General features: G+C 37.4%; 2 protein-coding genes and 1 long non-coding RNA gene across 3 annotated transcripts in view; 1 reads left to right on the top strand and 2 right to left on the bottom strand.

Moving 5' to 3' along the window:
* LOC146487842 (uncharacterized) overlaps positions 1–7,582 on the bottom strand; it is an 18,095-nt gene extending 10,513 nt beyond the window's left edge. Inside the window, exons 1-5 of the mRNA XM_085127854.1 lie at positions 7,210–7,582; positions 5,910–6,310; positions 4,345–4,428; positions 3,337–3,414; positions 1,696–1,926 (exon numbers count right to left, since the gene is read on the bottom strand). Of these exons, the coding sequence (XP_084983980.1) occupies positions 1,696–1,926; positions 3,337–3,414; positions 4,345–4,428; positions 5,910–6,310; positions 7,210–7,321 (906 nt within the window). The 5' untranslated portion in view covers positions 7,322–7,582. The remainder of the gene's footprint in view (positions 1–1,695; positions 1,927–3,336; positions 3,415–4,344; positions 4,429–5,909; positions 6,311–7,209) is intronic.
* Positions 1–15,837, top strand: part of LOC146487841 (uncharacterized) — a 26,264-nt gene extending 10,427 nt beyond the window's left edge. Inside the window, exon 2 of the long non-coding RNA XR_014868157.1 lies at positions 15,695–15,837. This is a non-coding gene — a long non-coding RNA (uncharacterized LOC146487841). The remainder of the gene's footprint in view (positions 1–15,694) is intronic.
* Positions 15,575–27,852, bottom strand: LOC146487840 (uncharacterized). Its single transcript, XM_085127844.1, has 11 exons — positions 27,640–27,852; positions 26,509–26,909; positions 26,023–26,106; positions 24,957–25,034; positions 23,550–23,783; positions 21,905–22,204; positions 20,213–20,409; positions 18,699–19,050; positions 18,078–18,159; positions 17,269–17,378; positions 15,575–15,903 (listed from the first exon to the last, which is right to left on the bottom strand). Exons 1-11 carry the CDS (start codon positions 27,749–27,751, stop codon positions 15,877–15,879), a joined length of 1,977 nt encoding a protein of 658 aa, XP_084983970.1. The 5' UTR covers positions 27,752–27,852; the 3' UTR covers positions 15,575–15,876.

The following is a 27,852-nucleotide window of genomic DNA, read 5'->3' as shown; positions in this document are numbered from 1 at the left end:
AGTACAACATTCTTTTTAACAAACATTCATAATTATTTACATTTTTATTATTTTGCAATTCACGTTTTTTGATTTTTAAAATTTTTCTCATCACTTTCTTATCACCCATTTTTACCCGTCGAAGACTGCAGTTTGGGCAGTTGAAAGCTTGTAGTTTTTAATCATTTTAGCCAGAGATCGCTTTCTGAAATTTTAACAATAATATTGTTACAACTCAGCATGGCCCATAAACTTTATCAGTTCAGAATATGCCAGACCTATAATGGGCAATCGTTTGAATAACAAATTATTTTTAAATCATCAACTTGCCCAAACAAAATAATCGGTGTGATGAATGTCCAGTTGCCCCAAGATTTTTGACCTTAATAATCCTTTAACTTCCTTTAAACAAACAAAAATGTTACACTTCTCATAAGTGATAATAGGGAGCTTAAGGTGGCGGAACACAGTTTGCGGGCGCTTTACAGATTCTGTTAGTGATGCTATTAAGCGCGCGCTAGGGTTGTGGTAAGCAAATACTATCGATCCCTCGATTTTATACTAAATGGATCCCAAATGTAAGTTTAGCTCTTAAAATAACTCATTTTCTTGTTTGTGAATCCTTCTTCATTTATCGCCGAACAAAAAAAGTGAGTTCACGAAGAGCTAAGCCTTTTTGTGCGCTTTCACCTTTGCTGAGAAAATCTAATTGAAAGCCACGCATGCGCATTTGAGCAAAAAATTGTGACTGGTTGGTTTAATGGAAATGAACTGTTTTCTAAGGAACCGCTTGTTAGAATTTCGTGAAATTTGACAAAACAGTAGTTCTCTAAAAGCGTAACTCGCCTACAAACAATAAACAAAATCTAACAGAGGGTGTCTTCAAAACACATTAAAGTGCAAAACCAACATTTACAGGAGATCTCTCTTTCATTACATGAAAGCAGTGTCACTATATCAGTATTTTGTGAGTTTTTCTGGATACAAAAAATGGAAAAAATCTAACGACTGTATTTTCTAAAAACTAAGGAAAACCTTTATTTGTGGATGGTTAATAGCCTGCTGTGTTGCCATGGCAACGACACCTTGCTCAACAAGAAGTATCAAAATTTATTCCTTCTTAGTTAATTTTGCACCATGCTAATTTCGGGTACTCAGAAGTACGTGGTTTTCAAATAATGCTTACTAATGCCTGTATACTTGAAAACTGTGTTCGGCCACCTTAAGCAGCCACAACGGCAGGCAACAAAAACGTCACCTGAAAATATAACTTAATTTCATTTGTGCTACTTCGCAATAATTGCGAATTTCAACTTGCTCAACTAAATAAAGAGAAATGGCAAACTATCCAGGAACCAAATTGGTAGGAATAGCACTCAAGTTAAGAAAGAAAATGAAAAATACACCGTCATGTGCTCACATTCTCCAAAAAAGCCTAGAATTTGGTCAATCCACGTTGTTGTTTTGCAGAGGACAGCAAAGAAATGTACCAAAATGTAAAACACACGTGCAGAGCGATTGTTTTTGCTCATTAACCTACAAACGGATAACTGTTAGAAACAAGAACTGATGAGAGGTGTTTCTTTTCTTGTGAGATAACTGATGGTTTAGTTATGAGGTGTTTCGATCTATCGTACAGGTACTTGTGCTTGGTGTTGTTGTGGACATTGCCGTCATCGTTGCTTAAGCTCCCTAATAATACTTTCTAAAACATACCGAGTCGCAAACCAATATGTCTCCATTGTTGGTGGGATTGCAAGAATAAGGGCTCCCTGCAAACCTCCAAGCAGGTCCAGCGATCTCTTTATGTTTAGGATGCAAATTAGTTTCTACGTCATTCTCCAGTTTATACAGGTTCCACCAGTTTGTTTTGTCATGGATGTACATCAGCTTGTCATCTGGGGACCACTTTGGAAGCATAACATTGATGCCATCACCTCCTACAACCTGAAAATATAACAAATCCAAACTATTGTAAGTTTACAACTTAAATAATTCATTTTTGTCACAACTGTTGCTCCAATGTCTTATCCGCTGCTTTACGCTTTGTTTTGTGATAAAAATGGAAATCTTGCCCATAATCATTTTGCAGCTTGGTTTTTATTGCAAATGAGAGGCAAAGCAGCAGATACAACATTGGAGCAATGTTTCCAAAGAAATTCAAGGACACACGCAAAAAAATTAGAAACTCTGGCGAATCTGAGCTAATTAAAAACAACAAGAAGCGATCTGAAATATATACAACAAAGGTTTTTTTAATTTACTCTGAGCCCTTTAATTCTAAAGGCTGCAGAAAGTTCCATGCAATGGGAATGTTTATGTAACAGTGAATTACCCTTACAGGATTAAAAAACGGTGGTACTGATCATGATCAACAACTTGAAAATGCTCAATTACTCTCTTTGACTAAGAGGTCTTCTGGAAATAATTTATAGATATGTAACAGAAAATAATGATTTCTTGTGAAAGTCAGGTTTTTCTGGTATAGAGCCAATTAAATGAGAAGTGCAAGCTACAGAAAAGAGCAAGCATAAAACTGCAGAGTAAGGAAGCGAAGTGGTGAAGATGGAAGCTGATTGGCCAGAACCACAACAATGACTGCAACAACGATTAAGTAACGATATTGGAGGGAAGAAGAAGAGCAAGACCATTACAACCACCTGGAGACACACAGTCAAGAAGGCTGGCAATCCTGTCCAGCGCAGGGTAATAGGGCTACAATGGCTGACAGGGAAGAGCGGAGACACTCTGTGGAGGCCTAGCTGGGGGAGCAGTGATGTCTTAGAGGCCCGGGTTCAATTCCCAGACTCAACGTCACATTAAGGTTGAGTCTGTTGTTGGTTCTCGTCCCTATGACTCAAAGACATTTTTCCCCGGTACTCCGGTTTTGCCCTCTCCTAATAAACCAACACTTTTCCCTTCCTGTTTGATCTAGAACGTGTTCCAGGTTAATGCTATGCACTTATAAATACATTACATTGTTACATGTATGTGCCACTAGGCACAAAGGAGGTTTTAACCTGTGACATATGAGAAGTGCATCCTTAGGAGTCAATGAACAATAAGCCTGATAGCTAATAAACATTTAACATGATTTTCTTGATAGAATTGGTACTGTACCAAAAATGAAACACTCCTTAGAGTCACAAAGGCAATGCAATAATAAATTATTAATTGTCGTCGTCTTCTTGTCTTCTTTTTTGATTTCATCTTGTAAACTAATAACTGAGGAGACCTAATTAATATATTAAGCTTCATAGATTCCTTTAGGTCTCCTTGCCATTGTTACATCAATTTTTTCGATTTTTTTTTTGTTTACATTGTATATGTGGTGTGGCAAAATAAATAAATAAATACCTTTCTTTTTGTTCCATCCTTCAGGGATTGTCCGTCATTAGATAGCTCTCCAACCCACAACTCTGTACTATCCCATGGCTGCAGAAGGTACATTGTTACAAATTACTGCAGCAGCCAAGTTGTTCAAAACTGATTAAGCTAAACCTGGGTTATTATGTGAACTTTGATTCAAGTTTAATGACTTCGGGAAACAATAAAGATTCTACCAAACAATTTCTGCCCCTCAGTTTTGACTTTCATCACCATTACCTTAAAATTTACTTTTGAAAACACTTTTGATGAGAAAAATGAAAACCTTGGCTAAATTTTCATCAGGGATTGGTATTATAATCAGCTTTCAAACAACTGGGCCTTGAGAAAATTATTGTAACCTCTTCATACAAAAGCCAATTATAAAATACCTGGAAATATACCATAAAATCCTGCTTATAAGTCCTGGGCACATAAACGTTTTTGACCAGTTTTAAGTGGGCTTTGGAAAACAGAGGGATATATTCAGGGATGCTTTTAAGGAATATATAAAAAAAAAAAATAAACATTTCTGAATGAGAAAAAAAGAAAGAAATAGTAGTAAGACTAACATATAAGAACTATCCAAATACATTTTCCATTTACTCGTGGCTTTGGCCTTGGAGCATCACAAGTAAACCAAGAATTTTTCTTCTATATTTGGAACAAAAAAATACTCACAACACCAGATGAGAATGGTTAATTTAAAATTATTATTTCACACTCTACTTGCATTTATTTAATAACATTCTTTCCTAATTTTCCTAATTAACACAAAGCCAGACCTATAAAATAAAAATTAGGATCCAAGGAGCATGTTTCCTATAAATTTGTTTTAAAAGATCAAGCAAGTCTAAATAAATTATTTTTTTTCTTGTTTTTCATGCAACATCATGGAAACGCTGGCTATAATCTTGGCACTTGTAAATCAGTAGTTGTTGACTGACAGATACTTGTCAAATAAGCAAACTGAAGCAATATTGGAAGGGCCAGTCTTACCATATTAGGATGGTCCCACTGTACCCAAGCCAAAATACCATGCTGTGAAACTCTCGGTGTTGAATAAAAGTTCGCTCCTGACACCTGTGAATACATTAACAAATTTTATAGGAAAATGATGAGTGCTAGACTAGGATTCCTCCAATGTAATGTGCCAAGAAATGTCACGTAATAAAACAAACATTACAACAACAAAAACACTATTCATACATGATAGGTACAAGCAGAATAGCTGAACAGATGTGGTCATGTCATATTGAAAATTATGTCTAAAAATTAAAAATTATTAATAATAAAAGCTATTCGAACAATAGGAAATCTTAGATTAGAATAATTAATGTTCTGTAAAGTAAAATACATTTTGGAACCCTTTTAGCTAGGTTCTTTAATTTTGTACAGTGTACAGCTCCTCCCTCCCCCACCCCCACCCCAAAGGAAGGCGACTGGAAAATCTTGGAGTGGGGGGGAGGGGGTGGGAATGTCTTAAAGTCAAAATTAAGGTAAATTGTGAAGGGGGTTGGGGGGGGGGGGTCAAAAATCCCTTCTGTGAGAGTGGGGCATGGATAATTTCAAGAATAGTGCAATTCCACCTCATGATCCCTCTTTATCTGACTTACAATTAATTTTAGTACATAGACAATCCACTTGAGTGAAACAAACCAGGAGACTCGTCGCCACCAACACCTTTAATTTGTCTGGTTTCCATACCATGAAGCAACTATAGGAGCACTAGAGAATTCATATGATGATGAAGACAATGACGAGTACTACTCCCCCCGCCCTCCCCTCCCAGGTGGCACATTAGTCCATCACTGGGTTCCCCTTACATTCCCCAACAGTTTGCCCAGACCCATGATTTATGTGTGGAAAGCGAAAATACACAGTTAAGTTTCTTCACTAGCTAAGGAAATGAAAGGATATAAAGACCAGGGCCCTTTTCTTTTAGCCAAAATTTTCAGTCTTACCAGTTGAAATGTAAATGGTATGCGCCAATCAAATGGAAATTTCCAGGACAAACGGACGACCTTTAGAGGTACTTTGTCTCTTTCTGTTCCAAACCATTCCATTTGCAAAATTTCAATTCCATTTTGGTGTCTCCTCGTGCCATCATTGCACCATCACATACATTTTTTTTTACCAACGAGATTGCAAGTTTGGAACAACTGTTTAAAAGCCTTTAAGTTTCCATTTGACACGGAAAGTTTCTGACATTTCAAACCAAAAATTTTGGTGAAATGGAAAGCACCCGGCACCGGTCTCAAACAACCGACCTTCCAACTGTGTGATGCACTGACCACTATCATCTAAGTAGAAGACTATGTTGTGGTTTAATAATAAAAATTTTTTTGGTTTAAAAATTTTCACACCAGTTTAACTCTTGTTTTTCTTTGTGCATTATTCATTAGCATTATCTGAGACAAAGGGAAATAAAAATCAAACTCGTTTGAGCCACATTTAACACTAAGAAACAAGGCAACTTCTATCTCTACAATCTCTAGCTATTTGCATCATGTATACACAGAAAATAATAACGTCTTTAGAACAAAAGATCTCAGGCAACTTACCAACACAACCTGTATTTTGTTCTTGCGGTTGATAGATACCAGTGTGTTTTGAGCTTCTGTTGCTCCCTGGCTGATCACGTCATGATCTTCCCGTACACATACGATGATGTGCTTCTGGTACATTGTTCCATCAGCATACCTCCAATCTACACCTTCAGGTGTGAGAGGAATTGGTTCAGAGTCCAATTTCTTCAGCTTCTGACAGTACAACCTTTGATCTTTGAAGTTGGAAAAGTAGATACGGTAATTGTGCACAAAGAATGCGCCCCCTCCATACTCGTGCACAAGTGTTCGGCTACTGAAGTCCGCAGGGGTATGGCATTGGACATGTTCCTCTGTCCAAGAGCAGACAACATACCTGCCACCTTCATTTGGGCGCATCTCTGACCAGAACACTTTGTCTGAATCAGTGATAAAAATATTGGCAATAAGTGATGATAGCTAAAAAAGTTTTTAAAATAATGACACCTGTTTCTTTCTACTTGAAAAGCCTTGTTAGGGGGCTGCTTTTCTAAAGCAGCATAAATATTAATGAACTGTGCAGAAATCTTGCTAATAAGAGTTACCAAATGGTAATAAAGTGCTGGTGGCACATATCTTTAATGGTTATACGTTTCACAGTGAACTCTGTGCAAGAAAGCCTCAATTTCTACCATGAGCTCTGCTCAGTTCTTGAAAAAGCAACTCTGTATTAAGGTCGCTGTTTGTCAAAGACCTCCAAACAATCGATTGAAAATGCAACAGCAAGGTTCTCCTTTCAGCTTTATTATCCCACGAAGCTGATCGAGTGTATCGTTCGCGAACTGTAATAGATATTTCAAATTGTACATATTAAGGACGGTGCCTACTATTGTTACTGCGCAAACGTTCTGCGCATCTCGAGATACTCGAGTTTCCTATGGGTAGTGCTCACAAATACACGGATAGATAGCAGAACTTAGCAAGTGCTCTTGGTATCCCAAAAGAAAACTGGGGGTAACCGTGCATTTTTCAGAGATAATTAAGCTTCAATTTAGGAAAAACTGCCATACATTTCTTTATATTTTTGCGCCTTTTAGAAATATTGTTGCTTAATTATCTCTGAAAAATGCGTGGTTACCCCCAATTTTCTTTTTGGATTCCAATAGCCCTTGCAAAGGTCTGCTTTTCCCGCACAGTCATAAACCACACAAAAATACTTCTGTATTAGTAGGCACCGACCTCGGCCTTACGTGAACCTTCGACTCAAGCATACATGGCGCGCCATCTTACATTGGCTCCTTTCAAAATGACGGAAAATTCTATGGTGAGAATGGCCTACCTTTCTGAAAAGGGTCAATCTTGACTTCCATCAGGAAAATAGATTCTTCTATGACAACGTCACTGGTTATTGGGCTTCTCCAAGAGCCATACGGTGCAACAGTCGTCGCCATGCTGGACTTAAGGGCGGTGCCTACTTTTGCTGCGGCGCATACGTTCTGTGCATCTCGAGATACAAGCAAGCCGAATGTTATGTTGTCATTTTTGTGGTTTCAGCTTAGAAGCTGAAACCTACTTTGTCATCTTGTTGTGTACGTAAGTAAGAAAGTAAGAAAGTAAGTCCATTTTCCGTAAAGGGTCGGAATGCCGAAGGTTATTGGCGATCTTTCATCGATAAATACGATGTTTTTTAGTGACAGGCATACTCTTTCCTCTTGAGCCTGGGAACGAGGTTAACGAGGTTGCAGTCAATATTTGTTCGATGCGCTTTGTTCGATACAATGGACCATGGTTCGTTGTATCTCGTGGTTTTCGACTGTCTTCGCTAGATTTCGTGTGGTTGTCGGTTTTATATCGATTTTAAAAACGTTGTAGCTACGCAGTCTAGTTACGCTTGCCGTGTGCCCTTCCGTACAGCACACTTTTACATTCTCGACTACAAAACTAGGCCACAGTTTGTTTTAAAATACAGATGACTTCATACAATGGGCTCATGGCACGAGGAATAACCCCTGCCCTAGTATCTAAGTAACTAATAGCTACTAATGCCCCATTCACGCCAAGGCTTAAACTCATTTAAGGACGGTGCCTACTAATAGCGAAGTATTTTTGCGCGGTTTATCACTATATATGCGGGAAAAGCAGATCTTGGTAGCGGCTATTGAAATCCAAAAAGAAAATTGGGGGTAACCACGCATTTTTTAGAGATAACTAAGCAACAATTATTCTAAAAAGCAGCAAAATACAAAGCAGTGTATGGCGCTTTTTTCCAAATTGAAGCTTCATTATCCCTGAAAAATGCATGGTTACCCCCAATTCCCTTTTTGGATACCAAAATCACTTGCTCCGCATAGTTTTAAAGCGCGCAAAAATATTCCTGTAATAGTAGGCACCTCCCATAGGAAACCCGAGTATCTCCAGATGCGCAGAACGTACGCGCAGTGACAATAGTAGGCACCGTCCTTAAAAGCTGTTTAGTTAAACACAATTTAAAATTGTTTCCTTCATAAAGGCTGTTTTCGGATTTTTGTCGACTACAGATTTAGCACGAATGAAAGCATAAGTGAAAAGTTTACTTGAATCCTATGTCAAAGCCAATGGTTCAGCTTTCTGTTACAACTGCTTTCATTTTGTTAAGTTTAGTTAAACATGTTTTGTTGGTGTGTACAATATAAACGCTACATGGATCGGGGTGGGGGGGGGGGGGAGTAAAAAAAATACAAAAACAATTAATAACAACAAAATATATATACAACAAAATAAAATAAAGTATAGTTCAGTTCCTATTGTGAAATAGTCATATGAAGTAATGTTTGTAGCTTCTTTTCATGTTTCCGTGACAACAGCCTTTGGGATCCGGAAATAGCTCCACTTGCCTTTCGTGTTGATAAATTGACCTTCGTTAACTTGATTAATGCTGACCGATTCAGTGACGTTCCCCCCCCCCTCCCCCCCCCCCCATCAGGGGCACCCAACGGATCGTTTCGATAAATTATCTGTTCGGAAGGCCCTTAATCCCCTACAATTTTCTGAGGGGAATTTTCAACTCGAACTTTCTTGATATGGAAAACTTAAGGCCCGGTGTTTTCGGATTGATAAAAATGTCGCTTCGGGACTGAAAAAAGGTCAGCTATAAAGATTTTCGGAAAGGAAATAAGACCTAACGTTTTCGGGAAATGAACAAAAATGCCCTAGTAATTTCGAAAAGACTGAAGTTCCCCTAGAATGACCGAACAGATAAAAATATTATAGCGCAGCCTAAAATGAACCTACAGAGCTTTAAAGGCACTCCAGATAGCCTTAGTAGCGTTTCAAGGGATCTGACTGAAAACTGTCGTTTGGTGCCCCCCCCCCCCACCCCCCATGTTTGTCTCAGAAATGTCTCCACATCACTGAGCCTTCTTCCCGCTGCTCCAGAGCACGTAAATGTTCCTTACCGCGAGTGCAAGCACTTCTAGATGTTTCCCCGATGTACTTATGGTGGCAAACCTGACAAAGATCCTTTTCCTCCAGTGCTACAGACAAGACAGGTGATGTTGCGACAGCACTTTTCCTTGAATGAGTCTGACCTCTGTAACATTCTCTTGAGGGTTATACCTGATTGCTCTACAACCTTGATCTTAAAGCCTGCATCTTTTATCGCTCTCACGTACCAATCTTTCAACTGAGATTCTGGTGTTGCTGGCACGAAGATCACTGTATCGAATCCACCCGTCCTGTACCAAGATTCCCGTTTCCTCCATCTCTCTTGAGCCCGTTCTAACTGTCTCCATTCTCTTGGCCTGGACAATAGTTATTTATTTATTCATTCACCACGACATACAAACATAGAAAGTTACAATGAATAATAGACTAGGATTACAAGTACATAAGTTTAGAGTAAATAAAAATAGTAAAAGAAGTAAGAAGTGGCGAGGAGACCTCAAGAAACCCCCGGGCTTATACTGAGAGGTCTCCTCGGAGATATGTTGGGACTTTAAGACCAGTAAAGACATTGTGTTGAGATTTTTTAACATACGGTGGTGGTAAGACTATAAAGACATAACAGAGTCGGACGTTTCGTGCAATTAACTGAGGAAATCAAGAAGCTTTCTTTTGAAGGTGGATAGACTAGGGGAAGACGTAATTGATAATGGCAAAGCATTCCATATTTTTGGCCCTCTATAGAGTATAGTAAATTGCTTGATATTAGTTCGGCAGGTGTGAGGTCGAAAATGAGCTGAGGTTCTGGTATCATAATTATGAATTTGAACACCAGTCGGAAATAAATTTAGAAAGGGCGAAGGCAGCAAACGTTGGTGATAGGAAAACATAAATTTTGCAATATAAAAGGAATTCACTTTAAAAATATCTAGGATATTCAATTGTGCAAATAAAGGTGCAGAAGGTGCAAGGTGATTAGAATTTGTCATAGCTCGCACAGCTCGTTTTTGAAGAAGAAAAATGCGATTTAGGTTTGTTACATAAGTAGAAGACCAAACTGTAGTACAATAAGTTAAATAGGGATAAATTAAGGTATAATACAAAGATTTTTTAGTGTTTGATGACAAAAGGAAACGAAATCTGTACATTATACCAACGGACTTAGAGATTTTCTTGCAAATATAACTGATATGCGATTTCCAGGTGAGACCTTCATCAATATAAATACCTAAGAACTTAACTTCTGTTACTTGCTTGAGGGGTATACTGTCAAGTGAAATTTGGGAGCTCATGCGGACAGATTTTTGTTTGGGTTTAAATATAACATAATTGGTTTTCTTTATGTTAACAGAAAGTTTGTTTGATTTCATCCATAAGCTAATCTTAGTCAGTTCACTATTCATTACAGAGGCAACATGATCAGGGTCTGAATTGGAGTAAAAGATACTAGTGTCATCTGCAAAGAGCAGGCATTCTGCCAGTCTGGTTGTTTTGGGAAGATCATTGATATATAATATGAAAAGTAAAGGGCCTAATATGGAACCCTGTGGAACACCGCATCTAATTATCTGTTCGGAGGAACGGGTATCGTTAATCTGGACGAATTGGGTACGGTTGGAGAAATAACTTTTAATCCATTGCAATGCTAGTCCACAGACACCATAATGTTCAAGTTTCTCAAATAAGATTTGGTGGTCTAGCGTGTCAAACGCTTTAGAAAGGTCAAGAAAAACACCTGCCGTGATTTCATTTTGGTCAATGGACGTTGCAATTTTATTAACAAGGTAAGTTAGCGACAGCGCAGTGGAATGGTTTTTACGAAAACCAAACTGGAGTTGGTAAAAGATATCATGGCTATTTGCGAATTCTACTAGTCGATTGTGCATGACCTTTTCGAAGAATTTCGAAAAATTAGGAAGTAGTGAGATTGGTCTGTAATTAGTGAATAAATCCGGTTCATCACCTTTAAATACAGGAATCACTTTGGCAAGTTTTAGCTTGTCTGGGAATATTCCTTTGGAAAAGGATAAATTAATAATATTCTTAAGAGGTTCCGATACTACTTCAAAAGTGTTTTTGATAACATACATAGAAATATCGTCATATCCTGGGGCTTTCCCAGACTTCATGGACATACAGATTCCATTCAGCTCTTCAACAGTCGTCGGCTTCAAAATCAGAGACTCATTGAACTGATCATTCAAAAAAGAGTGGAAAGAAGAGTTCACCGGAGGTATTTTCGCTGCTAAATTAGGTCCTACATTAGCAAAATAATTACATTCACCCATCCATTGAGTTGGAAGTGGATTATCCGTCACGGCATGAAGATGGCAAACTACCCGGCCATACTTGATCTGAGGGTATGGGTGGAGATGAAAAGAAGGCAGGACGAAAGAGAAGAGGAAGATGGAGTGAGTGTGGTTTTACATGAGTTCTATTCCAAGGACTTTGCCTCGAAATGCGTAATTAATGCAAGGTCGGCCTTGCCATGGAACTCTAAGAGAACCATACTCACCCAAGAAGTTTTGAGGATCCTTCTAAATTGCAGTAGAGAGCTTCAAGCTCTCTACTGCAGGGAAGTTCCCTGGGCGACTGTGATCAGCCACGTGAACAACATGATGCTACGCCTCCAGTACTCTGGTTACGATCAGAAGTTCAGAGCGGAAGTAGTGCGATCAGCCCTGAAAGCCTACAACCGTCTGGTGGAGCTAGACGCAAGCGGTGAACAACCATTGTACGGGCCTATGACGCCTTATGAGCATGCTTTGGTGATAAAACACTCGCTAGCGGACTTCCGAACCTCACGGCGTCTACTGTCTATAAAGGTGGCCGAATACAGTTTTTTAGTGTACAGGTGTTAGAAGACGTTATTTGGAAACTATGTATTTCTGGACGCCCAAAATTGGTATGTTGTACGACCAACTAAGAAAAAATGTATTTTCGTACGTCTTGTTGAGCTAAGTACCGTTTCCATGGCAACGCAGCGAACTATTAAGGTGGGGGTAAACGTGAATTTGAATGGAATTTTTAGAGGTTTGAAGAAGAGATAAAAGAAAGAAAATGATTTTTTAAAACACCAACAGACAGTTGATACCCGCGCAAGAGCACCCCAGGTTGCTAGTGGACTAACTGGGTATCCGTCTATTAATTATTAACAACAAATTCTAATTTTAAAACCTCACTAAATCTTCAATATTTCTTATTTCTCTTAATTTTACCAATCCTTCTAGAAAAACTATCTCCTCCCAAATCTACCCAAAATTCACCTAAAAATTCACAAAACACCCAACAACATTGGTTTCCGTTTTAAGCAGAGAGATTTTGGATTGCTTGAAACGTGAACGAGATATTTCCATGAAACCGATTTTAATCGGCATGAAAACGGCTTTAAGGTTTACCCCCGCCTTAAGGTGGAGCTCTACCTGAATTTGAGTGAAATTTGAAGAGGTTTTAAGAATGGATAGAAGAAAGAAAATGATTTTTGGAACACTAACAGACAGTCGATAACCACGCAAGGGCACCCCAGGTTGCTAGTGGACTAACTTGGTATCCGTCTATTAATTATTAACTACAAATTCTAATTTTAAAACTTGACTAAATCTTCAACATAATTTTCTTATTTCTTTTAATTTTACCAATCCTTCAAGAAAACTTATTTCTTTCCAAATATACCTAAAAATCACCCAAAAATTCATAAAACACCCCAAATCATTGATTTGTGTTATGAATGGAGGGTTTTTGTATTGCTTGAAATGCAAACAAGATATTTCCATTTGTCCGATTTTAGGCGGCGTGAAAACGGCTTTCAGGTGAACCCCCACCATAAATAGTAGGTTTCCTTTATTTGTAGAAAATGTACTCATTAGATTCACAAAACACTGACACAGTTGCACTATTTTCATGTAATTTTGACAGAGAGATCTCCTGCAAAAATTTTAAACATTTTAATGTTTTGTGAAGATACCCTCTGTTAGATTTAGGTTTCTCTTTGTAGGCGAGTTACGCTTTTAGGGAACTATTTTCATGCCCAATTTCAGGGAATTCTAATGAGCGCTTCCTTAGAAAACAGTTCATTTCCACGAAAACAACCAGTCGCATTTTTTTTGGTCAAATGCGCATGCGTGGTTTTATTTGGGTTTCATGGCAAAGATGAAAAGCATACGAAAGGTCTTGGTGAATGTTTTTTTTGCTCGGAAAGAAAAGAAAAAGAGTCCAGAAACGAGAAACTTAGTTATTTAGGATCTTAACTTTATTATCCATTTCATGTGAAATTGAGGGATCACTTTATCGACCGCCGTATTTGAGTACCACAACCCTAGCGCGCGCCTAATAGCATCACTTACAGAATCTGTAAAGCGCCCGTAAACTGTGTTCAGCCACTTTAAATGCGGTGATCGCGGGTGGCCTCGCGTTGATAATATAGTTTGCCCGCAATGCACGATGGAAAGCATGTAAATCCCCCCCCCTTTGACGAGGTCTATTGACGAAACTAGTTTTGTAGTCGCTAGACTTGCTTACAAGTCGAGCTTAGAGAGCGCGAAGTGCGATCGTCAGAGCTCGAGCGAGCGAGCGAGCGAGAGCTCCAGGTCCATTCAATGAGAAGCGATCGAGCGAGCGAGCGACTTTGAGAAAGTCTATGTAGTCGCGAATGTAAAAGTGTGTTGAAAGTAAATGCAAATGAGCTTTTCCTTATCACTATGATGATCTTACTTATGAATACAGAGAACATAGCGTTCCTCGACAATAAAGATATTCTCGACAGCCCATACGAATCCAGAGACAGAGAACCATCTAGCCGGGATATCATCGACAAAGCTAATGCATTCAATGAAATGTAGAAAACTAAGAAAAAAGTACAAAACAGGGCTCAGAAAGTTATTTCCTGTGTCATCTGTTTTGCATAGAATTGCTTCCAATTATAAACAATGGAATATCAAGTACATTATTAAAAGACAAGACTATTTTTACAGCAGTTTTTTACAAAGATTAAAATGTCAAAAGTGGCTTTATATAATAAGTCTGACAATACTCTTTTATTGTCTGGAGATGTTGAGTCAAACCCAGGTCCCATAACAAATGCAAGTACATGTACTTCACCTGTGGTAACAAGTAGAGGTGGGTCTGAGTTCTTGTTCAACTACAGACTACTTAGGCATGGTTTAAAACATTTTAAATCAGATTTTGGTGGAGGAGGAGATTGTTTCTTTAAATCAGTATCTCATCAGTTATATGATGATTCATATCACCACTTGGAAATTAGAGCTGCGGGTGTACATCATATCTCGACCTTTTCAGCTTTAGTTGAATCAAGTACAAATCAGGTGGACACTGAAAGGGGTATAGAATGGTAAAATCCGAGACCCGCCGAGACCTTCGTTTAAAATCCGAGACCGAGACTTAACTACTTTTTCTAAATCCGAGCACGAGACGTCGCGATGCATCACGTGTTTTTTTCTAACACTGCCGCAAAGCATAGTACGGCAATTTACAAGCAGAATTCATCCAAGCTTACATGTTTCACAGAAGCTGCAGAAGCGATTGCCATGTTGAGCCGTTCAGTTTTCAAGATTATTGTTTGTTGTCAGTTTAGGACGGTTTATTCAGACTTAATTTTCGCTTGGTTTCCGAGACCAGCTTTATTTTTTCGAGCTCGAGATTCCGAGACTCCAGTTTGATACGCCGAGATTTTGAGACCCCCCTAAAATTTGCCGAGACCCATTATTTTTGAAGGACCATTCTATACCCCCTACTGAAAATCCATTCTTAAATTCCAGTGAAAGTGAAAAAAATAATTACAAAATGAAGAGCAATGTTGTCATGACAGAGCACCAGAATCAAAGAATGACTGAAAACATTGTTACAGTTGGACAGCTTCACAATGTTTATGATTGTACAGATGAAAATATGCTACATGAAGAGGCTACAATTACGATGAACACTAAAAAGCGCAAAACAAAAAAACAAAATACAAATCATCTGAGACAATACACAGCCACTAAAGCAACCATTGAAGACAACGAAAAGCAAAGGACAAACAAAAAACTGAATAGAGCATCCAGAGCCACGAAAGAAAATATATATGACTTTGATTCCTTCTCCATTTTCTACTCAGACACAGGAACAGAAGGTTTCTTATACTTCCGATTCCTACTCCGCTTCCAATTCCCTCGCCAGTGTGAACCAGCCCTAAAGTGGCAAGTCCATAGGGTAGCAGTGCAAGGCCAAAAAATCGTTTAAAGTAGATAGTCATAAAAGCTCCAAAAGAGTAAACACAACACTTTGCATTTAGTGTTTTCTGGTATATTTTATTGAAGTTTAGTAGAGTAACAAGATAGTTAAAAAGTTCAAGACTGGATATGACAAAAAAATCATTACATGATTCCTCTTTTGAAATAGCCATGTAGAACACACTTAATTTAAATCTGCTTGAAATGCTTACTATTTTAGACTGATAGTTCCATGACTCCAGTATGCATCCTTTGGTGTAACAAACCTACTGGACTGCTAGATTTTAAGTTTTTAACCTACAGAAACCAACAATCCTGGTTTCTCAGGGAAAAAATCCTCGCCTGCCGTGCACCTTAGTTTACTCAGGCAGGTTTTCAATAGGAAGCTGTCAATGGAAAGTTAAAGAGTGAAAATTAGCACTTTGTTAATGATGTTGATAACAGTTTTTGTTGTAAGGAGAGCATGAAACAAAACCTTTACACATTGACAATAAAATCAATGAAATACAAGGGAATATTAAACTTAATGTCTGAGGAACGTAAAGCAACTGCAATATACTCTATGGCAAATTATGTGTGAATTGCTCAACAAACAAGACAATGACTTAAAGGGGTAGTATCATGGGAGATATCATGATTTTGGGCAAAAATTCACTAAATTTGAACTTTGAACACTGTGTTAATTTAAAATTTCTAATCGCGAATTTAAAGAAATATTAATAGTGATTCTACTGAGACGAAAGGTTGAACCAAAATATAGTACGGCCGATTTTTAGTGCGTTACGCCAGAGAACATGACGTTTTCAAATTTGAACCCATTTTTATTTCGGTCATCTGCCAGCGAAAGTATCCGTGGATAGTTTCTTTGCATTCTGATAATCTTTAATTGGAATTTTGGTCATTATATCTTGGCTGCTATCAACCGAATAGCGTCTTTTCGATTTTCAATGTGTTACTAAAAATAGCGTGATACTGTCCCTTTAAGATGTTGTTATTGAGGGAACACTGCCCTAAAGTAGGTTAATCTGTGCGACTTCTGATTAGTGTGACAAAAATAACCTCACTTATCTCCCCAACACTATTAGCTGAATGCCGGACATTGGATTGGGCAAGAGTATGGGTAGCAACTAATAAAATTATTCTTTTGGAAGAGGGAGGGTACACAAAACAAGACTTACATATTGGCGATAAAATCAAGGAAATACATAGGAATATTACACATCAGAAAACTTCAAACTAAATTTAATTTCTATGTGCGTTGAACATTCTAAAAATGTTAAACCTATCTAGTCCGGGTTTTGGGGGGTGGGGAGATTCAGTGCCTGTGGCAACTTTGAACCTTAATAACTTTTTTTAATATCTGTGAAGATGCCATGAAACTTTGTGATGTTTTAAAAAAAAAATATCTGGAAACTATTATTTTGATGAGGTTGGTTAGTGCTCATTGACTTTGGTGTTACCAAGGCAACCAATTTTGACAGGCTGGTTTTTTTTTTCAGAACTTTTCTGAAGTTTAAGGAAAATCCAGAAATCCAAGATGGCTATAGCTTGCCAGTTATGATGTAATTAGCACATAAATATGACATCATCACTTCTTGATGTGGACCTCAAAGAAAACATCTTTGGATGTATCGTTCATACTTAAAGTGCCATTGTCATAACTTTAGGGGGGAGGGGTGCAATCCCCTCCCTGTAGCACAGAAGAAGAAAAAAGCCCAGTCCAGATAGGTTCAAACACATGAATCACTCACATCCACGTCAATTCCTGGAGCATCAAATTTGAATACTTTGGAATAGAAATAGAACTCTCCATCCAGACAGAATTTGATGTTCTCTGCTTTCCGAAAACCATGTTGTTCACCTTCAAAATACAAAAGGGATGATTAATACCAAGGAACAAACATGGTATATATAAAAAAATTTAATTTTAATAAAAAAAATAGTTTTATATTTCTATTGGACAGTACTTTCAAAGATGTTCTTATTCATCAATTATTAAAACAGTTTCCAAGCTTTTAACTAAATTTCCTCCAAAACAGACCTCTTGCACCAAATTGCCCCCTTAAAAACAAGTTGCAGGAATCCTGATAACACCAGCAACATACATGTAGTGATCAGAAAATCTGAGGGGAGTTGGAGGGAGGCATAGGGTTCTAAAGTATGTAGGCGGGGGGGGGGGGGGGGGGCTGGAGGGCTAAGAAAACATCCCTTCTGTGGGAAAAGTGTGCATATTTTACACAATAGAAAAGGCGTATCCAAGTTAGAAATCCTATTACCAGTACTATATTGGGAACATTTCCTCTCTATTTTTTAGGTGTCAAAATATCAAATTTTCTTAATGTCCAAGGAAATTATGTGACCTAGCTCTCTCTAATAATTTATAACATTATTTTAATGTCAGAGGAAGTGATGTAGTCTCTTTAACTCATCAGTGGTTACCCATCAGTAATTTCAATTGACCACTAGTCTCTGATAATGTTGCCTAGCCCAGAACAGTCGACCAACAAGCAGATGGCCATGGTATTGGTAAGGATAATTTGAAACAAAGACATTACTGTACCTTCAAATAGTTTGTATGCCACAGGATACCCATTTTCTTTAGCTGCTTCGTACATCATTTTTGACTGATTTGGTGGGACAACCTTAATTGAAATCAGATATTTACAGGACCATAAATTACGGTATACAGAAAAAATATCAGAGTGTTAATTCCCCATTGAAACTGGGTTGAATTCGTCACTACTCCATCCCCAGCTAATGGCATTTTAGCACAGCTCAACATAAAAATTATTTAACTGCACTAACTATTTTACCAATGTCAGCAGGAATTTCAAATGCTGTTTTCTCCAAACTAGACAAGTTAAATTGGGGAGCTGCATTTACATTTAACTGAATGGCTCACTTTGATTTTTTATCCCCTTCTAAGTTGTGCTTCGCTTTGTGATAATGTAAATCTTGCCTATAATCACAGGTTTTTATTCCAAACGAACTACAAAAAGTGAAAAGATCTAAGGTAACGATTCCTAATGGAATTGAGGGCCACCTGCAAAAAATATCCAGCAAATCTGCAGAGCCAAACAACAAAAGCAACCTGAAAAGCATTATTTAATAGGTTTGTTAAATTACCCCAAGTCCTTTACAATAATTGATCAAAACATAGATTCAGTACTCCAACTCTCACCTTGTCTTCACTACCCTGAAATATACATAACGCACATTTGAGAAGGTCAACACGATTAATAGGCGACCGTGCTATGTACACTTTCTCATCGCCAGGATCTTTTAAGGGGCCAATCAGGGTGTCAGTGTAGCGACTCTCAAACTTATGAGTATCCTGTGTTAGAGCTACCAGGTCACCTATTCCGTAAAAGCTTGCTCCTGCACTGAACACATTGTGAAATGTTAAGGCAGCTAATGCAGCAAAACCCCCAGCGGAGCCACCGTCAATAACCAGTCTAGCAGGATCGGCTTTCTTTTGGTCAGCCATAGCCTGTGCCCCACTGCAGCAGTCTTCAATGTCTAAAATGCCCCAGCTGTATTAATTAAACAAATTGCATGAATTCATGAATTTAGTTAATTAAATTTTCCACAGGTCCAGCAGCTCTTTGGGTAACCCTTAAAGTACACAGGACTCAATTTAAACCAACCCTATTAAACTGGAAATTTCCTGTTTAAATATTTTGTTTTTTTTTTATTTCTCTCGGCAGGGCGCCTGTATGAATTTGACATGTAATACTTTATTGAGAGACTTTAAAACATGGAAGCGGTAAAGAATTCCTTTGGTCCAGGAAAAGTCCAAAGACAGACCAATCCAGAGTTGCTTATAAACTGGGGATTTGGAAAAAAAGAGGTTTGGGAGGAACTGAAAAGTATGTCAAAATGTAATTAAAATTCATTTTATTTCAACAAAACCCCTTTCTGCATGTATACTCCTTTTTGCAACAACTGTCATAATTCCTGTGCACTGATTGGCTCGTAGCTATTGTCAATAAGAGTACAGACAACAAAAATAAAAACAGCTTCAGATGTAACAAGCAGGCTTTCTCAACGGAAAATAAAGCCAATTCTTTCTGAACTTTTTCCATGTTATATTAATTTTGTAAAAAAACAACTGATGGCAGTTTTCTATGGTCTATACTCTTATAGACCCAAAAATGATGCCTTGAAATGTTTTGAACATTTTATGACATCATCTTATGGTCTAGAAGAGTAATTAGAACATAGGAAACTACTTGTATAATGCAATTTGAGCGATTTGATTGGCTTAGCGGCCATGGTATATGAGCCATTATACCATGCCCGAGAAACAGAGACCATTAAATTGACTTCTAATTGTTCTTGCAAAGCGAAATCCGCAAAATGTAGCATTACTTCTTGATTGTTTTTAATAAAACAATTATTCCACTCACGTTTGTTGGATATGAAATGATTATAGCCAACTCGGCGCTACGCGCCTCGTTGGCTATCTATCATCTCATATCCAACGCGCGCTCGTAGAATAATTGTTAATTAGAACATAAGAAACTACCGTCATTTGTTAAAGTACCCCCCCCTTCCCGCCCTGCAAAAGTTGTGATGAGGATCAATACAACAATACAATAATAATAATGATGATGATAATAATAAAAATAATGATGACGATAATTATAATAACAATACAGTACAGTGCCATCATTGAAAGTTCTAAGCCCTTACTTCTTCTTGAGAGCATTCCTGTATTTTGTTCCAAAGCCAGTACTGCCACGGTAGTTGATGTCAAGCACTGCAAATCCTCTGGATGTGAAGAACTGCTTGTTGAGATCCAAGGTAGGTGAACATGCTGAAGTGGGACCACCGTGAACCTTTACCAGCAGTGGAGGGTACTCATGCTTGGGACCTTCATAGTCGTTGTTCTGTAATAATAATAATAATAATAATAATAATAATAATAATAATAATAATTAATTGAAAATAAATGATAATAATTAAACTTTATTGAAATATTCCGAGCAAAATCAATATTTAATAATAATAATAATAATAATAATAATAATAATAATAATAATAATAATAAAGTGGAAAAATACCAAGACCTGGTCCAAGAGGTCAGAAGAATGTGGGTCCTAAAGATACAGGTGACGCCTGAAGTAGTAGGTGCATTAGGAAACATTCTAAAAAGGCTAAAAAAAACTTGAATGTCATTGGAGTGAACACGTCAATTGGGCTAATTCAGAAGTTAACACTGTTGGGAATAGCCAAATTTATTAGAAAAGTTCTTGAATTGTAAGAACGATTATCCATAAAGTTCTAGAGTACCTTGGCAACTGGTTGTTGCTTGGTATCCAAGCATCAACAAGTAAACACCAGCTTTAAGACCTGTTGCTGTGAAAATCCCGAAATAATAATAATGATAATGATAATAATACTAATGATAATGATAATAATAATAATTTTTTTCCATTGTTGAAACTTCCTTTTTAAAGTTACTATCCTAGAATGTTTGTGATCTCCTTTTTTTTTAACAGGACCTGCATTGATGGCAGTTTCCTTCTTAAAACTGATGCAGCAATCCTGTATCAATATCTTTGAATTATTATTATTATTATTATTATTATTATTATTATTATTATTATTAATATCTTTCTTTATTATAATATTCCAAGCAAAATTGATATTTACAAGTTAAAAGTAGAAAAAAGAGCTATTAAAACCTATTTACAATTCAATATTTAAAATTCATTTCGATTAAAAAAAGCGACTATTTCCAAGCACAACAGAGCTATTTTCAAGCACAATTTTTTAACAATAGTAAGACTAAAATTTTGATGAAATAAAAAAAGTTGTTAAAAAGATCCTAAAATACTAATTTACAACGTCACGCCATCATTCACTTTCTAAAATTAGCGGAGACACGCTTGGCTAGCGTTTAAGCGGCAGTCATCAATGAAATCCCCAAATGGAATTTTGTGGAAAGGTGTCCTGGAGCCTCTTACACATGTGTGTACCGACCTTAAAATCTCAAAAGAAAGCAATGTTCTAATCCAAGTTCTAATCCAAGTGATAGTAAGTTATTATTATTATTATTATTATTATTATTATTATTATTATTATTATTATTATTATTATTATTATTATTATGATCATCATTGTTATCGCAGTATTGTATATCTGTATGCTATTTTCTTAAAAAAATCGTAGGATGCTTTCACGTAGCCCGCAACTTTAATGGAGTTATCCTATTAAAAACCCTAAAATTAATATAAATGATCCTAAGCTAATTAATGATAATAATAATAATAATAATAATAATAATCTCTTAATAATTCAGTTAGATTATTAAGAAAACTTGCACAACAAGCTTGTCTAAGTTAGCCAGTACATAGTTTAACATTACTGTTCTATAACTACCTGCGGAGGATAATAGTATCCATGTGCTGTGGCATCATGAGTGGTATCCCATGACACCTTTGTTGGAGTGCTGAAGTATGGAGTATAGTCAGTTGTAGTTCCATGCGAGGTTTTGATCTCAGTTGTTGTACCAGATGCAATGTCCACTCTTATCAGCTTTGTAAACACAGTTGGACCACCAGCTACCATGTATGCATAATTACCATCAGGAGAGTAATGCAAGTTGGAGAAGGACTTGTAGCCCTGTGTATCCAATTTGATTTCTTGAGGTTCACCAGAAGGTTTCAAACATAAAAGCCTCTGAACAACAAATAAAACAACAATAATTAACAATTAGATTATGAGCTTGAGATTTCTATCGCGATGCCCGAATCAGCTATCATGAATAGAAATCGAGAGCAAATAATCTAATTGTTTTAGTGTAAATCTACTAGTCGTTCAAAACTAAACATTCCAGTAAATTATCTATATCCTCATCGCAGACACTTCAAAAATGCGAGGAAGCGGCCGCCATTTTGTTGAAACCTGCTGCTCACTATCTATCACAGAATAAAGAGCGAGTAGCGTAGCCAATCAGAGAATGGCATTCATGATAGAACACTAGTAGATTTATACCAATAATAATTATAATTACAGCTTGCCATGTCTCATAAAGTTTATCAGTTCAGAATACGCCAGACCTATAATGAGCAATCGTTTGAATAACAAAAATTTCATAGCTAAATAACAACCTTTTAAGAAACAAGCAAGGAATGGCATTGATGAATGTGTTTGGTAGCTGTAAATTCCATCATTTGGGGCGGAGGGGGGGGAGGGTGTGCTCGGTGGATATTTGGGTGGGGATGTGCCACTGGGACTCTAAAACTCTCACCCTATACCAGACGATGTCCAGCTGCAGTTTGCCACCCTATTCTAGAATTGACACCAAAAATCTCTATTCCATCTTACACTTGAGTCTTAATTATTATTGGGGGCCTGTTCCAGACTAAACTTTTCCCATTGATACCCTATTTTGCACCGACTCCTATACCCTATCCCAGACTTAACTGCTAGAAAAACATGTTCTTCACAGTGGCAAGTACCTACGTATACCTAGGATATATTAAACAATTATTCTACAAGCACTCGTTGGATATTAAATGATAGATAGCCAACGAGGCGTGTAGCGCCAAGTCGGCTATCTATCATTTCATATCCAACAAGTGTAAGTAGAATAATTGTTTTATTAAAAAAAATCAAGAAAATATTGCTAGATTTTGCAGATTTCGTTTTCCAAGTACAATTAAATTTAAGACAATTTAATGGTCTCTATTTCTCGGGCACGGTATGATGGCTCATATACCATGGCCACTAAGCCAATCAAATCCCTGGAATTGCATTATACAATGACCCAGTTATGAATTGGAAGTATCCCCAGGAAAAATCTTACTTATTGGGTAATCATCACTAACAAATTACCCTCTTTTTCAAACAGTCCCTTCAATTAAATCATCAACTTGCCCAAACAAAGTAATCGGTGTGATGAATGTCCAGTTGCCCCTAGATTTTTGTCCCTAATAATCCTTTAACTTCCTCTAAACAAAAAAAAAAAGTTACACTTCTTACACTTCATTGTAAAGTGATAGTAATACTTTGTAACACATACCGAGTCACAAACAACCAATATGTCTCCATTGTTGGTGGGATTGCAAGAATAAGGACTCCCTGCAAACGTCCAAGCAGGTTCACCAATCTCTTTATGTTTAGGATGCAAATTAGTTTCTACGTCATCGTCCAGTTTATACAGGTTCCACCAGTTTGTTTTGTCATGGATGTACATCAGCTTGTCATCTGGGGACCACTTTGGAAGCATAACATTAATGCCATCACCTCCTACAACCTGAAAATATAACAAATCCAAACTATCTTTTTTAAGTTTGCAACTTAACAATAATTATTCATTTCTGTCACAAGTTAATGTTGATCCAATATTTTATCCGCTGCTTTACGCTTTGTTTCGTGATAAAAATGGAAATCTTGCCCATAATCATTTTGCAGCTTGGTTTTTATTGCAAATGAAACGCAAAGCAGCAGATACAACATTGGAGCAATGTTTCCAAAGACATTCAAATACACACGCAAAAAAATTAGAAGCTCTGGTGAATCTGAGCTAATTAAAAACAACAAGAAGCGATCTGAAATATATACGGCATAGGTTTTTTAATACAATGGCTGACAGGGAAGAGTGGGCTTATCTGTGGAGGCCTTACTGTAGGAGCAGGGATGGCGTAGTGGTGAGAATGAGGCCAAGGTTCAAGTCCCGGACTCAACGTCACATGTGGGTTGAGTTTAAGTTGTTGTTGATTCTTGTCCTTAAAGGGGAAGTATCATGAAAATTTGCTGTGATTTCAAAACCCAAAAATGTTTGACTGTCAGCAGAAACAACGAAATAATTGTCAAGTTTGTTAAAAATTATCTCCCCAGTGCAATTAAACTGTCGATTAGTGCCTCTGGCCAGAGACAGAGTAGGCTGGTTTGGATTGAACCTTGAAAAATAATAGGCTAATGTTTTTCAAGTTCTCGCATTTTTGTTTCCAAAATACGCTAGAACAGATCACAAGTTGTTTCTTTCAAGAATTGAGTTGATTTCGTTCCTCTAGTCATTCTAGAATTATTTGGCAGGTGATTGAAGGTCTTATTTCATCATTTTTAACAAAAGGTATAAAAAACCCCATGATACTTCCCCTTTAAGACTCAAAGACGTTTTTTCCGGGTACTCTGGTTTTGCCCTCTCCTAAAAAACCAACACTTCTACCTTCCAGTTTGATCAAGAAAGTGTCCCAGGTTAGTGGTCTGCACTAAATACATTACATTATTACATGTATGTGCCACTAGGCACAAAGGAGATATATAAACCTGTGACATATATATATAAGAAGTGCATCCTTGGGAGTCAATGAACAATAATGATTTTCTCAACAGAATTGGTACCATACCAAACTTGAAACACTCCTAAGAGTCACAAAGGCTATGCAATAATAAATTATTATTGTAAAAATGATGATACACATACCTTTCTTTTTGTTCCATCCTTCAGGGATTGTCCGTTATTAGATAGCTCTCCAACCCACAACTCTGTACTATCCCATGGCTGCAGAAGGTACATTGTTACAAATTAGTACACCAGCCATTATCCCCGTTATAATGTAACAAGAAATATTAAGATTACATTTGAGCCTCCTGGGCTAAGTTGTTCAAAACCCGATTAAGGTAATCCTGGGTTATTACGTGAACTTTGATTCAAGTTTAATGACTTTGGGAAACAATAAAGATTTTGAACCTCGTGCAGTTTTGACTTTTCATTACCATTGGCTTAAACTTTACTTTTGAAAACACTTTTGACCAGCAAAATGAAAACCTTGACTCAATTTCAATCAGGGACTAGCATTAATCAGCTTTCAAACAACTGCGCCTTGAGTAATATTATAACCTCTTCATACCAAAGCCAATCTCAAAATGCCTGGAAATATACCATCAAATCCTGCTTATAAGTCCTGGACACAAAAAAAGTTTTTTAGGAGTTTTGGGTGCAGAACAGAGGGACATAACCAGGGGTGCTTTTAAGGAGTATAAAAAAATAAACATTTCTGAATGAGAAGATAAGAAAGGTATTAACCAGAGACTAACATATAAGAACTACCCAAATACATTTTCCATTTACTCATGGCTTTGGCCTAATGGAAGCATCACAATAAATCAAGAAATTATCTTGTTCTATATTTGGAACAAAAACAACTGCAAAACTCTTTAGAACAACCAGATGAGAATAATTAATTAAAAATTATCGTTCCACACTCTACTTGCATTTATTTTATTAAACATCCATTCCTAATAAATTTTCCTAAATTATTAACACAAAGCCAGACCTATAATTAAAATAAAAAAATTAGGATCCAGGGAGCATGTTTCCTATAAATTTGTGAAAAGATCAAGCAAGTTTAAATGGATTTTTTTTTTCATGCAACATCCTGGAAACCCTGGTTATATATATAATCTTGGCACTTGTAAATCACTAGTTACTGACTGACAGATATTCGTCAAATAAGCAAAGTGAAGCAATATTAGTAGGGGCATCTTACCATATTAGGATGGTCCCACTGTACCCAAGTCAAAATACCATGCTGTGAAACTCTTGGTGTTGAATAAAAGTTTGCTCCTGACACCTGCAAATACATTAATAAATTTTATATCCCCCAACCCAAAGGAAGGTGACTGGAAAATCTTGGAGTGGGAGGAGGGGGGATGGGAATGTCTTAAATTCAAAATTAAAGAAAAATGTGAAGGGGGTTGGGGGGGGGGGGGAATCAAAAATCCCTTTTGTGAGAGAGAGGCATGGATAGTTTCAAGAATGGTGTAATTTCAACTCATGATCCCTCTTTATCTGACTTACGATTAATTTTAGTACATAGACAATCCGCTTGAGTGAAACAAACCAGGGGACTTATTGCCACTAACACCTTTATATGGTTTCCATACCATGAAGCAACTATAGGAGCACTAAAGAATATGATGATGAAGACAATGACAAGCACTACTCCAAAAACAAAAGATCTCAGGCAACTTACCAACACAACCTGTTTTTTGTTCTTGCGGTTGATAGATACCAGTGTGTTTTGAGCTTCTGTTGCTCCCTGGCTGATCACGTCGTGATCTTCCCGTACACATACAACGATGTGCTTCTGGTACATTGTCCCATCGGCATACCTCCAATCTACACCTTCAGGTGTGAGAGGAATTGGTTCAGAGTCCAATTTCTTCAGCTTCTGACAGTACAACCTTTGATCTTTGAAGTTGGAAAAGTAGATACGGTAATTGTGCACAAAGAATGCGCCCCCTCCATACTCATGCACAAGCGTTCGGCTGCTGAAGTCCGCAGGGGTGTGGCATTGGACATGTTCCTCCGTCCAAGAACAGACAACATACCTTCCATTTTCATTTGGACGCATCTCTGACCAGAACACTTTGTCTGAATCAATGATAAAAACATTGGCAGTAAGTGACGATAGTTAAAAAAGTTTTTAAAATAATGACACCTGTTTCTTTCTACTTGAAAAGCGTTGTTATTAGGGGGCTGCTTTTCTAATTAAAAGCAGAGCCACGTTTGTCCACTTCATTTACATCTGCCTCAGAATTTTGTAGAACGAAGCAGATAACAATGGACACTGTTACAATTCAGCGGTATGTAAATAAGTGGTCCTGTATTCGCTTATGATAACACACTCGGATTCAAACAGCGAGCATAATAGGGTTTGAGTCGGAAAACTGTAGACATAAATATTAATGGCTGTGCAGAAATCTTGCTAATAAGAGTTACCAAATAATAATGAAGTGCTAATGGCCTTTTTTCCCCAATCTATTTAATGGTTTTACGTTTCACAGTGAACTCTGTGCAAGAAAGCCTCAATTTCTACCACGAGCTCTGCTCAGTTCTTGAAAAAGGAAGCGACAAGCGACTCTGTATAAAGTCGCTGTTTGTCAAAGACCTCCAAACAATCGATTGAAAATGCGACGGCAAGGTTCTCCTTTCAGCTATATCCCGCAAAGCTGATCGAGTGTATCGTTTGCTAACTGTAATAGATATTTCGAATTGTACAGATTAACTTTATGTGAGCTTCGACTCAAGCATGTATAGTACGCGCCATCTTATATTGGCTCCTTTCAAAATGACGGGAAATTCGATGGTGAGAATGGCCTACCTTCCTGAAAAGGGTCTATCTTGACTTCCATCAGGGAAATAGATTCTTCTATCACAACGTCACTGGTTATTGGGCTTCTCCAAGAGCCATACGGTGCAATAGTCGTCGCCATGCTGGACGCTAGACAAAGAAACTGGCTTTGAAATTAAATCTGCCTGTCTGCAAATTACTTCATTGTCTGCGCGCAAAGAGCCTGGCATCGTCACGCAATGC

This window comes from Pavona decussata, unplaced genomic scaffold (assembly GCF_977016875.1).
Source record: "Pavona decussata unplaced genomic scaffold, jaPavDecu1.1 SCAFFOLD_13, whole genome shotgun sequence".
Taxonomy (NCBI): Eukaryota; Metazoa; Cnidaria; class Anthozoa; order Scleractinia; family Agariciidae; genus Pavona; species Pavona decussata.
This window is presented reverse-complemented; position numbering and strand designations above follow the sequence as displayed.